A 15,549-nucleotide genomic window follows, 5' to 3' on the forward strand; every position below is an offset into this window, starting at 1 on the left:
GTAAATGTCCATTCATTGGGACCACATTTCTCTCATTAAATGCCAAGCGTGCTCTTAGCATCTTGGGAATGAAGTCAATCTTGGCTTTCCGATAGCTGTGTTTGTGTAATCACATACTTTTAAGTATCTGTTCATCAGAATCACACTTGACTTTTTTTAGAAATACGTTTTTAAAAAGAACGTTCACCCACAATCATTATTCTACAGTACGTAGCATCATCCCTTAATCTAGAGCAGACATGTCAAACACAAGGCCCGGGGGCCGGATCCAGCCCGCGAAGTGGTTTCATGTGGCCCGCGAAGCCATCCTGGAAACAGTGAGGGAACGGCCCCCACTGCCTTGGCCCTGGCCCAGAGACCCTCCTCCTGCCAGAGACCCTCAGATCTGTCCCACTCCTGCCCAGGCCCCCATAGGCACCCTTGATGCGAACGATGTAGAGCTGGCCACGCCCACCCAGTAGGCCATACGCACTCTAGTCACGCCCACCCAGTAGGCCACGCCCACCCTGGCCATGCCCACCCGGCCCCCTGAGGGCAACCGCAATGCTGATGCCGCCCTCAATGAAATTGAGTTTGACACCCCTGATCTAGAGGGAAGATTGCTTGAAAGAGCATTCCAGCCAGTACCTTCAGTCAGTTTGGTCAACACTGAGTTGAGGAGGAGATACCACCTTTTGTTTCTCCTATTCAAAATATTCTTCTTCTGGCCAATAACTGCTAAACATCTGGCTTTGGGACATCAGAAAGATAATTCCTCTTGACACTCTTTTCCCCACAGACATATGTAGAGGGTCTGAAGAGGTGTTAAAAGGAACCTTGGCTTTGTTCTGAAACACGTCCCTCCTCATAATAGGTTGAGGAGCTGGGTCTTGGGTACGTGGAGCTGATTCGCTGCGATTCTTCTACTATACTTGTGGGTTTAAAATGAATTGCTTGTGAAACCATAGGCCAGGGATGCTTTCACAAGGATATACTGTGTCTCCTATATGATTCACTGAGACCTTTATGGGGAATAATATGATGAACTGAGAAAGTTCGCTTTAATGATGAACTGATTCAAAACTCAAGTGCCGGACAAAGACTACATCCGGGATATGGCCCAATCCATTAAAAAGTATACTACGAAGAAAAGCTTTAGAAGAAGACACGTTTAGTAAAAAAAAAAAAAAAAAGGGCAGAGGACTGCATGAAGACAACTGAGGCTTTTTCTGCAGGATACCAATCCACAGACACCCCCGCCCTCCCCCCAATTCCATCCCTTCTGGAAAAAACAGCAAAGCCAAAATATGAATGATGGATGGAGTGCGGGCTAGGTCCTTTGAATCTGTTTTGTATGTGAGAAGAGTAGCAGGCCATTCTGAGGTTCATGCCTTTTTTTGGGGGGGGGGGGAAACTGAATGGGAAAGAGACCAGAAGCGGAGTTAGCAGGAGGGAGGGGAAAGTCCGGCTTGGTGTTTTCCCGCAGTCGAGAAACACAGCAGTGTTCCTGTCCTTGAGGGACTTGCCTCATTCTACCATGTTGCCCGCTGGCAGGCAAAAGAAAGACAACTCTGTTCCCCAGAGGTCCAGGGAAGGCTGGAAGAGGGAGGATTTTAAAAAGATGCATGTTGTTCAGTTGCAAGCATGGTATTCACTCCCTCTTTTATGAAGAAGGGGAGGCTCACGCTAGAGCTTTGGACCTTTGCCTGTGGGAATCATGGTCCACAGATTACCTTGTGACACGAATTAAGTACTGGGATAATGAGCCCTTGTCCATATTTCAGGGACTTGCTATGAATAATTTATAATGATTTATGGCAGCGGCTATATTCGTGAAAATCTCGGCCCTTGACCGTCTTGGCAGAACACAGACGAAGAGAATTGGGAAAGGCAAATAGGACTTTTTAAAACTCAGAAGAAGATTGAAAGCTAATTTGTTCCCAATCTTATTTTCAACTTAAAAGTGTTTTGCTACTGGAGCCCTCTCAGGAGTTGCTCCTGGGCTTTGAAGATCATGAAAATATAATGGCAGCAGTTAATCAGCATTCCTCTTTCCATTTTTAGACCCGTTTAAACCTTTCATCATCTTCTCCAATCGCCACGAGATCCGGCGCATTGACTTACACAAGGGAGATTATAGCGTCTTAGTGCCTGGTTTGAGAAACACCATTGCCTTGGACTTTCATCTGAATCAGAGCTCCCTCTATTGGACTGACGTGGTAGAAGACAAGATATACCGGGGAAAATTGCACGAGAATGGAGGTGAGTATAGAGTAGCTCGGGGCCATTCACTCTCTCTTAGCTCCAGGAAAAAGACAATGGCAGACCATTTTCAAAAATATTATCAAGAAAATTTTCCAGGCAGTCACTAAAGTCACCAAAGACTGACTCAAAGGCACATACGCATGCACCTACACACACTGGTGGGATTCAGATATGTGAACAACCAGTTCTCTGTGTGGATGCCGCTTCTGGAAATCCATTCTTGGTCTGGGCAACAAAAAATTAGCTACCGGTTCTGCCGAAGTGGTGTGAACTGGCTGAATCCCACCACGGCCTACACACAGATGTGGATGCTGTAGAATGGTGCCTTTTTTCCAAGGTATTTCCCCCCCCCCCCTGAAAGTTTATACTTTTAAAATACAATGCGCTCACAGTCCATTCTAACCAGGACACCTAGGCTTGTTTCTCAACCTTATATTCACAGATGGAACCACAATAAAGAAATGATGAATTGTCCATATGTTTATTCCGAAGCTCTCAGTGATGTAGTTTATGTTGTTGTAACTTTTTCCATTAGATAGTTTTCAAAGCTGATCCCACCTTTTGGGAAACAAAAATATTTAGCTAAAATATGAAATAACAGGGCCGTTGGAGCGGCTTAAATATTACTGAAGCTTTTCAGAGCTTCTATGCTTTTAAATAAAAAGCTTTATTTGCTTCCTATCTGGCACAGCTGTTGAACTGCTTCTTTGTTCTTTGTAGCTCAATATTTTAATTAACGGTCTATTTATTTTTATTTTAATTGCACAATTAAAAATGAAAATAAAGCTTTGGCAATATTTTTATTTCAAGAAAAGAAGCTTGATGAGGGCACAGTTTTGACCAAAGCAGCAACAGAGGCTGCTTAAAACTAATTTTTACTGGCAGTTTTTCAGCTTCAGATTGTGCTCGTGGTAATCCGTGTGTGCGTTTGTGAAGATAATCACGTATCTTCTTTTTTTTTTAAAAAAAATTCTCTTTTGGAGAAAAAAAACGTACATAGCAATCAAAAAAACTATTTTCCCGTGTTTAGAGAGGCAGCGTCTTTTCTAGCAGGAAAGCTAAGATAAAGTGACAGTCTTGTAGGAGCTGTTCCCTCCTTTGAGCATCTGTAGAGTTTATTGGTGGAAAGTGGGCACATCTCACCTCACCAGAATTCTCATCCTGGATAATGGGGCCCTGTCTCTTAACGTGACTCACAGCTGAGGAGGAGAAGGAATGATTGTCTCATCTCTCTGTTGAGCAGGGGGGGGGGGGAAGAAAACTGAGCAATATCAATCCTTCCATCCAGGACTACTCATTTGCCTTAGTCCAGTCCGCAAACAATGAGCGTTCCCGCCCCTCAAAATACGTAGGATAAAGGTAATAATAACAACTCCCTATGCCACTACAGATAGTTCTTGACTTACAGTACTTCATTTCCACCCTAAGCTACAAATATTCTCCTTCATAGGTTACTGTAGTTCTTTTCGTGACCATTTGAAGTTAAAAAAGGTACAGGAAAAATAATTTATGGTTATTTTTCACACTTACGACCATCACAGGGGTACATGATCAAAATTCAGATGCTTGCCTACCAACTCATTTATGATGGTTGCAACGTCCCGGGGTCATGTGATCAACCTTTTTAACGACCTTTTGACGAGCAAAATCAATGGGGAAGCCAGATTCACTTAACAACTGTGTTACTAACAACTGCAGTGGTTCACTTAATAATTGTGTGGCAAGAGCGGTCTTAAAATGGGGGCAAGACTCGCCTAACAACTGTCTCACTTAGCGACAGAAAGTTTGGGCTCACTTGTGGTCATAAGTCGAGAACCCCCTGTACTTCTGACAGTTGGCCTCCTTGGTTTTATTTTGTGATTTATTTACAACCATTTGGCTCAGGTGTTGTTCAGCATTTTATTTTGGATTTATAAAGTCCTTGTCCTCACTTCTTTTTAAAGGTTAAGATCAATTCAGGAAGGTAATGTTGTGAGTAACAGAAGTGGTTGAGCCACTTAGTACTCCGCATAGCCATGCCTTGGGAAAGCGAGGAGGAGGAGGAACAGAAACTTAATGGCTGACGTAAAGTCTAGGGCTCATTGCTTCACTAAGCTTAGATAAAGTGATAGGAGGGAATGAAACTGCTTTGCGGCTGACGTAAAAGCACTCAGCTATTGCTTGGTACAACTTTGCTTTGGAAATGAGGGATAGAAATTTGCTTTGACTGACATAGGAGCTGGCTGATCAGCAATGTGCACATATAGCTTCTGCTTTTAAGCAAGATTAAAAAAAAATCCTCTTGAACATAGTTCTGGGGAAAAGCTGGACTTTTGCCCCGTTTGTGGTCGGCGTGTTTCCACTGAGAGCTCACTGTCAATTAAGTAAGCTGTGGGTATTGGAAATCAAATCCCAAACATTCACATTATAAACAGTTGCCAGCTTCTTGCATTATAAGAAGCTCTTTGCTAGTTCTGGAAGAATAAATAAATAGATAGCTAGCACACTGAGCCCCAGTGATGAAGAACAAATCATCCTGGGGATTAGGTTAGCATTCCAATCTGCAAGAAGTAATTGAAAGCCGGTTAACTCAAAACAGAGCAGGCCCTCAAATAAGCAGACAAGTGTGGTTAACAATACAAGATCCTCTTCACTAGGATTCTTGGGAACGAAGGATCTTATAAATGTTGTCTTTAAAATTCTTTGAAGTAATTATTATAATCACCACCACAAAACCTTGTTTAACCAACGTCTCAGAGTGTTACAATAAGTGCTTTGTCAACTCCGCTAGGATACATTTCTTCCAGGTAGGTTCCACTGACAGGAAAGTGAGGAGGTCCTAGTGACTCTGTCCATCACCACCTTTGTTGTACTTTGTGCAGTGCTGAACTATCCATAGATTAATTACACCGACCCTTTATTGTGAACCCTAATTAGTTCATAGGTGTGAATCTGGATTTCATATTTAAATGAAGATGTTTTTGTATTTAGAAAATGTCAAAGGAATCTTTCTCTTCTTTTCTGAATCGCGGTCTTTTAAGTACTTCAGCACAGGTAATCCTTGGTTAATGACCGTTCATTCAGCTGTTTGAAATTACAATGGCACTGAATGAGGAGACTTTAGGCTGGCCCATAAAAGTTGTGGCTCTCACAGGAGCATAATTCAGGCATTCAGTGACCGACTCACAATGCAGTGTCCCACAATTCTGATTTGTGGCCTTCACTGCCCGCTTCCAACAAGCAGAGTCAATAAGGAAGCCAACGGAAGGCCACAAATAGCAATCACATGAAATCACACCTAACAAGCCGCAGTAGGCTTTGCTGTCATAAATGGGTGATGTCAAGCTTTATGTCCACCTCACTTAGCGATGCAGTTCCCAGTCCAATTACTATCACTGAGGATTACCTGTAAATTGGTCTATAAGTCCTTCAGGAAAAGCTGAAATGTGAAGAGGCGTTGAGATACCTTCCAAAATAAACCAGACTACCATCAGAAACAGCAGCGCTCAATCCCTGTTAAATGGTATCTTCTTTCTTTTAAATGTTGATCATTATGTTGGAGTTAATTAGTATTTCCAGAGCTTCCCTAAATGGTAATTACAGCCTAGCAACTGTTTCAGCAAAGAACAGAGCCTAACCTGATTAGTGCATCAACAGAGCTGATGATGGGGCCCTGGGTGATCAAGGCATTGCAGTGGGATGGACTTGTAGTATGTTCCCACTAAAGGACTTTCTGCCCCTTCTCCCTATTCATCAAGCTATGGATTTTTAGAAAAAGACAGTCCATTAGGTTTGAAGTCTCTTGGGTGACTCAGACTTTGATTGTTGTTTTGCCAAAAAAATAATAATACCAGTAATCCCCTTGCTCTCAATAAAACTATTAAAAATTGAAATTAGTTTCCCACATATCTTTATTTTAATACCTAAAACCAGGAATTCTTTGACTTGTCCAGAGATTAAAATTATAAATGAGGTCAGAAGTGAGATGTTACCATATTAACATCGGGACAAATTTGCAAGAGGGTCTTGATTTCTGTGCATTTTTAGTTTCTATTCTTAACTGTTAATATAGCCAAAATTTATGAGGTGTGGTGCATAACTATAGCCTATATCTAAATAAAAGATAGCAGATATATTGGAGGAATGAATTCCCATTTTACCCAATGGAAAGAAAAGGCAACATACTGAAAATGACTGAGCTAAATCTCCTGCAGGCTCCTTGGAATGAATTTCAGCTACATGGATTTTGCTTTAATAACTCCAGCTACTTAGCAAGCATGGTTTCTTTCTCAGAATGGATTATACTTACATGTTACAATAAATTTACTAATACCTAAGGTGGCTAATACATTGTAAAATACTTCTTGAAGAAAGCATTGCCTTTCAGAATCCTAGATCATCCTTCCCCAACTTGAGCATCATTCAGATGTATTGGCCTGAATTCTGAGAATTTCTTAGCCAACATAGACATAGGTGAGAACACTGGGAATGGGAGCCCATATAAACAGAGTGTGCTCAAGGTGGGCAATGCCATCTTAGATAATTACTAGCCCTTCTTCAGACTGTCTGATCTAAGATCTAATAAGGAGTAATAGCAAATGACCTTCAGACTTTCTGGAATCAAATGGATTATTTAGATTGATGGATTCTGGATATTTTCAGGTTGATTAGCTTAATAATGTACAGTTAGTCCTCGACTTACAGGGACGCGGTGGCTCAGTGGGTTAGGACGCTGAGCTTGTCGATCAGAAGGTCGGCAGTTTGGCGGGTCGAATCCCGAGTGCCGCGTAACAGAGTGAGCGCCTGTTACTCGTCCCAGATTCTGCCAACCTAGCAGTTCGAAAGCACGTAAAAATGCAAGTAGAAAAATAGGGACCACTCCGGTGGGAAGGTAACAGCGTTCCATGCACCTTTGGCGTCTAGTCATGCCGGCCACATGACCACGGAGATGTCCTCGGACAAGCACTGGCTCTTCGGCTTTGAAACGGAGATGAGCACCGGCCCCTAGAGTTGGAAACGACTAGCACACATGTGCGGGGGAACCTTTACCTTTACCTTTTTAGTCCTCAACTTAACAATCACAATTGAGTCCAAAATTTCTGTTGCTAAGTGAAACATTTATTAAGTGAGTTTTGCCCCATGTTACAACCTTACTTGCCACAGTTGTTAAGTGAATCACTGCAGTTGTTAATTTAGTAACACAGTTGATCGGTGAATCTGGTTTCCCCGTTGACTTTCCTTGTCAGAAGGGCACAAAAGATGATCACATGACCCCCTGGGGACACTGCAACTGTCACAAATATGAACCAGTTGCCAAGCATCTGAATTTTGACCGTCTGGAGGCTGCAATGGTCATAAGTCACTGTTTTCAGTAGTGTTGTCACTTGGAGCGGTCACTAAATAAACTGTTGTAAGTCAAAAGATTACCTGTAGTAGGCCATGAGTTAAATAAGTGACAGTGTTTCCTGTGGTTCTGATGGTTTTCTCAATGACACTTGGGATTATCCATTAAGATTTCTTTCTTGAAATGTTATTACAGAACTTGGAGACATCTTTCACCCATTTTTAATTGAGAGAGAAGATCTTGGGCGGTTAGATCACAGAAAGGAATGTTGAAAAATGCTTTCCCCATGAAAGGAATGGTGGATAATGCGAACAATTATTGATGGCTTCTATCCCAACTTATTTTTTTTACAGCCCTAACCAGCTTTGAGGTGGTGATACAATATGGGCTAGCAACTCCTGAAGGACTTGCTGTGGACTGGATTGCTGGCAACATCTACTGGGTGGAGAGCAACCTGGACCAAATTGAGGTGGCTAAGCTAGACGGGACAATGAGGAGCACCTTATTGGCTGGGGATATTGAGCATCCTCGTGCCATTGCCTTAGACCCACGATACGGGTATGACTTTGAATGTAGGCGATGGAGAAATCTATGGGCAGGAATGGATTAAAAAACATGGTGGAAGGTTGGGTACCACTATAACTTGTCCATGTTGGTCTTGATGAAACACATTAATCTTTTAATCCATTGGCAAACCTCGACCTGCATTTAGCATTTGCATGGGAGGGGGCAGTAAACTAAATGTTCATGAGATATTTGGATCCTTAGGAGGGGCTGGATTTATTCTGGGATTTAATCCCAAAGGGGAAAAACTATAGAATGCTAGTCATGGTCACTGAATTTAGCGTCAAGAATGGGTGGTGTTTTGTTTATAAGCAAGTTTCTATTTCTTAATAGAAAGATGTCCTGGTATTACAATTATTATTTATGTACTCTCCAGTGGAATTTTAAAAGTAAATAGGTGTTCGGGTTCCTTTTACAGTGTATGTCTGCACATTCCTCCAATGCAGAAATTGAATTAGATCTTCTCTGCAGGGAGATCTTGATAGAAATTCCTGCTTTCATAAAAAATATTACCATTGTAGAGGGATACTCTTTATTCCTCCCTAGCCCTTTCATAAGAGGTAGATGGGATTGATCATAAGCAGACTACTGAAGAGCCCTGGAATATTTTCACATTGCTTTTTTTAAAAAAAAAAAAGTATGGAGGAAATTGTGCCACGTAGCACTGTGCATACAGACTTTCTGAACTCTATAGAAATGAGGCATTGCTTTTAAAAGAATGGTCTTACAGGATTTGCCTGTATTCAGGTAAGAACAGCTATGGGGAGTTGCAGAGAGGATTGATATCAAATCACTGTTTAGTGTTTCAAAGAGTGAATGATTTACAGGGAGTATTGCAGTGTTACAGAGACTACTTACATCAGGGGTCTTCAAACGTGGCCCTTTTATGACTTGTGGACTTCAACTCCCAGAATTCCTCAGCCAGCGTGCCTGACTGAGGAATTCTGGAAGTTGAAGTCCACAAGTCATACAAGGGCCACATTTGAAGACCCCTGACTTGAACTATGTTCCTGTGGCTGAAAAAGTATCTTTTTTTGACTCTATGTGTGTGTGTGTGTCTCCCGTCCACTTTTTCCCCCAGGATTCTCTTCTGGACAGACTGGGATGCCAGCCTGCCTCGCATTGAGGCAGCTTCCATGAGCGGCCAGGGCCGACGTGTCATTCACAAGGAAACAGGGTCAGGTGGCTGGCCAAACGGGCTCACAGTGGACTACCTGGAAAAGCGTATCCTGTGGATTGATGCCAGGTATCAATATTTAGAGGCTGAAATTCAGGGCAAAAATTAGTCATTTCCCGTGGTGGGGGAGCGGATTTATATTGGGAAGCCAATTCAGATCCTCTTACAATACTCAGATCTTTCCCTTTGTAAGAATCTAGGTCTGGTATTTTTATTTCCACTGCCTGCTGACACTTCAAAATCTTCCGCTTGCTGCTACTTCTTCCTTCCTTCCTTCCTTCTGTTAGCCTCAGAGATAACTTTACGTGGTGAAAGATCACATGTTGAATGTAATAATGCCAGTGTAATGCAGACTACTATAGCTGCAATTGGGAATGGTATCTTAGTCCAAGATATGTTTCCACCCCCCCACCCCCCAAAAAGATTGAAAGACTGGAAGCATTTCCCCCCCCCGCTGTGCTAAAAAGATTTTCTGTCTATTGGGAGTACCTTGGTTGCACTTTGCAGAGCTAGTATTTGGCAGTTCCCTCCCTCCCATCCAGGACATAGCACAGAAGCATTGCTTGAGCAGGGTTCATAAGATTATCTGGGACACTACACATCCTCTTCACAACCTGTTTTCCTTGCTACCTTCTGGGAGGAGGCTTCGTGGTATCCCCAGCAGAACATCCAGATTCAGCCATAGTTTCATTCCATACAGCATTAAACTTGTGAAATCTCAAGCTTCCTCCTTCCGTTATATATTCAAGATGGACAGTATTTAACATTTTTTTGTTACGTATATGTAGGGGTGTGGGTCTATACATATGTTGTATATAGTATGTTTAGGTGTGTGTCATGTATGTGTTTTTACTTTGAGAGCGGGCAACTTAATTTCATTTTTGATGTGCACCATTGTGCCCACCTGTTGTGATTCAGGGTCAGCCTGTGGGTTCGGCAGTTGGGTCGGATGACTCAGAGGAGGAGGAGGGGGGTGTTGAACACCTTGCTGAGGGGGTTGAAGATCTTGCTGATGAGAGCCCTCAGCCAGGCCCCTCCCACTTGGTCACCACGGAGACCCAGCTGTGTGAGCCTGACAGCGTGGATGAAGATGACCCACAGCTGGCCCTGTTCAAGGACGCCCGACGCAGGAGGCAGTCAATCAGGAGTAAACAGAGGAAGGCAATGGGGCACCTCGGAAGGGGGCAGAGAGAAGCCACGCCCTGAACTGTATAAAAGGGGAATGTGTGGGAGGGCTGGTTTGCTGAAGGCAACCGCTTGAATAGTCCTGTTTCATGGTTGGTGTCTGTTTTATGTTAATAAATTTGGCAGGCTTTATTCCAGCCTCTTGCCGTTTGTAAAGGGGTTGTCCCTGCTTTTTCTGCAGGGCCGGTAGCAGGCTGGTACAGAACACCACTGTAAAAAAAAAATGACAATAAAGGTTATCTTATCTTGTCTTGTCTTGCCTATTTAATTGAGGGAACAGAGAAGAGAGTCTCCTTTTTCTTGCTGTAATATCCCTTTGAGTCTTTTGTCCCGAGAAGGCTGTAAGAATGAAATAACTTCCTCTTTTCTGTTTCTCATAGTAACTATCTGCATAATTATTATACTTAACTATATTAATGTAATGAAACCTTAGTAAGTAAGACATTATTTGGCTAGAGTATTAAATGCATTTTTTTGCTGTATAAGGAACTAATAAACAAATCATTCTGTTTTATAATAAACCTGGCATGGCTTTAATAGACTCCAGGGCAACATAAAATAGGCATTTGGACTTACTTTCCTAGAATGATGTATTTCATGCCTGATTGCTTTCTGGAAACAAAAGCCTTTGATCACATTGTATTTTTCCATTCATATGTATCTTGTCCCTTCTGCCCTTTTGTCTTTCTTTGCTTCTTCTTTGCTTAGCCATTTCTTTCTTTCTTTCTTTCTTTCTTTCTTTCTTTCTTTCTTTCTTTCTTTCTTTCTTTCTTTCTTTCTTTCTTTCTTTCTTTCTTTCTTTCTTTCTTCAAACAAAAATGACAAATTCGAACAAAGAAAGCAAGAAAATTATCTTGTACCAGTGCTACTTGCACCCACCTGTTCCCGTGCAGCTTTTGAACCTGCTTCTCATCTCTCTTCTACCTGCTTCTAGGAATCTTCATGTTGACTTGTCATCTTCTTCCACAGGTCGGATGCAATCTATTCTGCCCTCTATGATGGCACAGGACACATTGAGGTGCTGCGAGGCCACGAGTATCTGTCACATCCCTTTGCTGTCACCTTGTACGGTGGTGAAGTGTACTGGACCGACTGGCGCACAAATACCTTGGCCAAGGCTAACAAGTGGACAGGCCACAATGTCACAGTCGTGCAGCGAACCAACACACAACCCTTTGATTTGCAGGTCTATCACCCCTCTCGCCAGCCTTTAGGTGAGCCACGATAAGGGAAAAGGGGCAGTGGGGCAATGAGGTCAGATTTCAATTTGTGAAGTCAACACGGGCACCAGAAGTTTGTCACAACTGCCACAGCTACCTACTGCTGTGCTCAAGGTAGCTAAGTCTAGCCCCAGAGACTTTGCATCTAATGAGTACAGGAAGAAACAGTGATCCCCACTGATGTCTAAATGATGGGCCCAGTGGAAGCTGGTTGGGTAAAAGTAGTCTGACTATATCTAATAATGGGTTTTTTCTTTAATTTTGGTTGTTCCTTTCCTTCCTTTTCTTGGTGATGGTAGTCCCAAAGGTGCTTCACTTTCTCCAAAAGGCAGCTGGACTTTCTTGTTTTTTTTTCCTTTGAAAACATTTCGCTTCTCATCCAGAAGCTTCATAATAGAGGCACACATTCTGGATTTAATTACACTGCTCTGTGACAGTACTATCTTGGATCCATTACCACATAGAAATTATTTTTCAAATACCAGTGTCCGATACCCATGTCTTCACCCTCTTGTATCATTTTCTAAATGACTGGCTTTCCTTAGTATGTTTAGTGATAAGCAAGACTGCTGTGCTGCAAGAACATCTAAATTATGAGGCTAGGGAGGAGCCCTTTTAAACTAAAGTAATCCCTTCTTTGATAAATTGCAGAGGCCATTCTCATTCAAGTGTGGCCTAGTAGATAATGATCTCCTTATATGGAGGTAAGATGCGTATATCACATATTTTGTGTACTTAATCCAGGTCACTAAAAATTGGGCAAACGCCTGTTAGCTAATTTGCCTAAATTGGAAGTTTAGAAAGAAAATTATTCTAACAATGATATTATACTTGGCATGGATAGATGGATGGAGAGGTACATACGTATATACTCACTCACTCACTCACTCCCTCCAAGGACTTACTTACCAACTTATGTTCTGATGTTACCTTGAAAAGACAACAAGGAATGAATATGCAGTAATTATATCTGTGTACTAAAGCTTCACTTCACTGTGTACTAAAGTTATACTATTAAAAATGGGATGGATACACATAAAGATTTTTACACAATATCAAGTGCTTGCACTTAGAGACTCTACTTTCTGATGATTTGGAAATCATCCTGTAGACCAGGGGTCTGCAACCTTGACAACTTTTAAGGCTTGTGGACTTCAGCTCCCATAGCTGGCTGAGGAATTCTGGGAGTTGAAGTCCACAAGTCTTAAAAGTTGTCAAGGTTGCAGACCTCTGCTGTAGACTGTAGGATTGGCTTTTCCCCTGGTCTGTCTCTCACATTTTCTTTCTTCCCACTCGCACTTTTCGAGGCTGTAGGGCCGGGGTCTCCAAACTTGGCAACTTTTAAGACTTGTAGACTTCAACTCCCAGAATTCCTCAGCCAACCATGAAATCCACGAGTCTTAAAGTTGCCAAGTTTGGAGACCTTTGCTGTAGGGAAAGCAAAAGTACAACCCTGTGATGCTGGACAAACCAGAAGCCTAGTGGCCTTTTTCCTTGGGCTATATATGTCATATGTACCCTGGCCGTCCCCACACAGAGCCTATGCCCGTGATGGCGAACCTTTTAGAGACCGAGTGCCCAAACCGCAACCCAAACCCACTTATTTATCGCAAAGTGCCAGGGCAGCATCAGCATTGTGGTGCCCTTAGGGGGTGGTGTGGGGTGTGGCCCACTGGGTGGGCGTGGCCAGGCTGGGCGTGGCCAACTTGATGTTGCTGATGGGGGGGTTGTCTGGTGGCTGGGCAGAGATTCAGGGGGTCTCTGGTGGGTGGGGCGGTGGGCAGGAGGCTCGTCCTGCAGGGTGAGGCAGGGGGTAGGGCGGGGGTGCCATTGCTGCAGGGCAAGGTGAGGTGAGGCAGGGGCAGCTGAGCGCACCTCTGCTCGAACTTGCTAGCCGGCTGCTTCGCTAGTGGTGGGTGGGGCTGCTGTTCCGGGCACTGGTGGTAGTCTAATGGGCCTGTGCAAGCTGCTGGTGGCAGCGGCAGGCATGCCCACCGAGAGGGCTCTGAGTGCCGCCTCTGGCACGTGTGCCATAGGTTTGCCATCACTGGCCTATGCATTCTGTCCTCTTTAGGACAAAATTGTGAGGAATGTAAACCTTACATGACCTTTTTGTTCTTCTAGCTCCCAATCCTTGTGAGGCCAATGGAGGAAAAGGCCATTGTTCCCACCTCTGTCTCATCAACTACAATGGGACTTACTCCTGTGCTTGCCCGCACCTGATGAAGCTGGATAAGGACAATGCCACTTGCTATGGTAAAGGGAGTGAATGGGATCCAGGGTAAATCAGGAGTTCCTCCTGCAAGGATAGATAACTTGACACGATAATACTGCTTTATCGCTCCCTTGCTCTTCTCTTTTACCATTTATTTTAACTGTCGATACCTCCCAGACTATGTTTGGAATGGTTCACAGGTTTTTAACAAATGAGAGTGTGAGAATGTTTGAATAATATACCCATCTCCTCAATCTCTTCATATCAGTTTCTAACAGACTTGACTTTCCATAGTATGTTTAAATAAACAAGACTGGTGTGCTGCAAGATCATCTAAATTATGAAGCTAAGGAGGAGCAGTTTTAAACTAAAGCAATCCCTTCTTTGATAAATTGCATAAATGAAACCCCCAAATGGGTTACTTTCCCATCTCTTCAGGCTTTAAATTTTTATTGATCTATTTATTCTTTTTGCTACATATTTAGAAATAATTCAGTTGAGAGGAAAAAAAAATTAAACTTGCCCTTAGTCTAAGCTGTGGAAAGTTTTATACCCATACTTCCAAGCAAGCAATAACACTGCAAATGGCCCTACAAATAGTCCTCGACATACAGTCATTCATTTAGTGACCATTCAAGGTTACAGTGGCAGTGAAAAACAAGTAACGTATGACCATTTTCCCCCACTTTCAACCGTTGCAGCATCCCCATGGTCATGTGATTAAAATTCAGACGCTTGGCAACTGGCGTGTATTTATGACATTTGTAGAGATCCGGGGTCACGTGATCACCATTTCTAATCTTCTCCAGCCGGCTTCCAAGAAGCAAAGTCAATGGTGGAAGCCAGGTTCACTTAGACTGCATGATTCACTTAACAGCTATGGTGATTCACTTAACAACTGTTGCAAAAAAGATCATAACATGGGGGAAAAGTCACCTAATCATTTCCTTGCTTAGTAACTGAAATTTCGCACTCAATTGTGGTCGTACGTCAAGGACTACCTTGTATTGAGAAACACAATTTATGGAGTTTTGAGAACTGCTGCATTTCTTTTCTCCATTCCATAGTCACTGCTGCCTGCTTGATTGGGTAGTGTGGGCGCAAGGTTGGGGAAGAAATGATCAGAAATACAATATCATGAAGCTTGCCAGTACTGTCCTCCTACAGAACTCATGAAGACTGAGAAATGTGCATTTCCCCAATGTTGATTTTGTTAAATGTAATTACTATATCTTTCTGCTACTAAAACTACCATTAGAAAGATTAGCCTGAAGATGGCTTTCTGATTTAAGAGCATTGTGTCAGTGTAGCCAATAATCTACGATAATCATGAATACACAGAAGTAATTAAAATGGGGTATGATATTTGCTAGCAAAATTGCTACAAATCACGATAGTGAAAGAGGGATGGGATACAGTGGCATTTTGTGCCTCTAATTCGAAAATGACATAATAGATGGGAACTTCTGTAAACCTGAACTGCTGAATAAATACACTAATAAGAATACCTCCTGTGAGATAAGTATAAATTGGATACCTGCCGGTTAATGCATCTTCCCATTAATGAATAACCCATTTAAGACTCTTGCAGATTTTGGAAAGTCTTTATATTTGCTGAGTC

At 42.6% G+C, this 15,549-nt stretch overlaps 1 protein-coding gene across 1 annotated transcript in view; it reads left to right on the forward strand.

Moving 5' to 3' along the window:
- The window catches only part of LRP1 (LDL receptor related protein 1), a 323,131-nt gene that overhangs the window by 214,437 nt on the left and 93,145 nt on the right, over positions 1-15,549 (forward strand). Inside the window, exons 25-29 of the mRNA XM_081319473.1 lie at positions 2,044-2,241; positions 7,921-8,125; positions 9,213-9,377; positions 11,463-11,707; positions 13,838-13,969. Of these exons, the coding sequence (XP_081175599.1) occupies positions 2,044-2,241; positions 7,921-8,125; positions 9,213-9,377; positions 11,463-11,707; positions 13,838-13,969 (945 nt within the window). The remainder of the gene's footprint in view (positions 1-2,043; positions 2,242-7,920; positions 8,126-9,212; positions 9,378-11,462; positions 11,708-13,837; positions 13,970-15,549) is intronic.

This window comes from Vipera berus, assembly GCF_964194415.1.
Source record: "Vipera berus genome assembly, chromosome: 2".
NCBI classification, from domain to species: Eukaryota; Metazoa; Chordata; class Lepidosauria; order Squamata; family Viperidae; genus Vipera; species Vipera berus.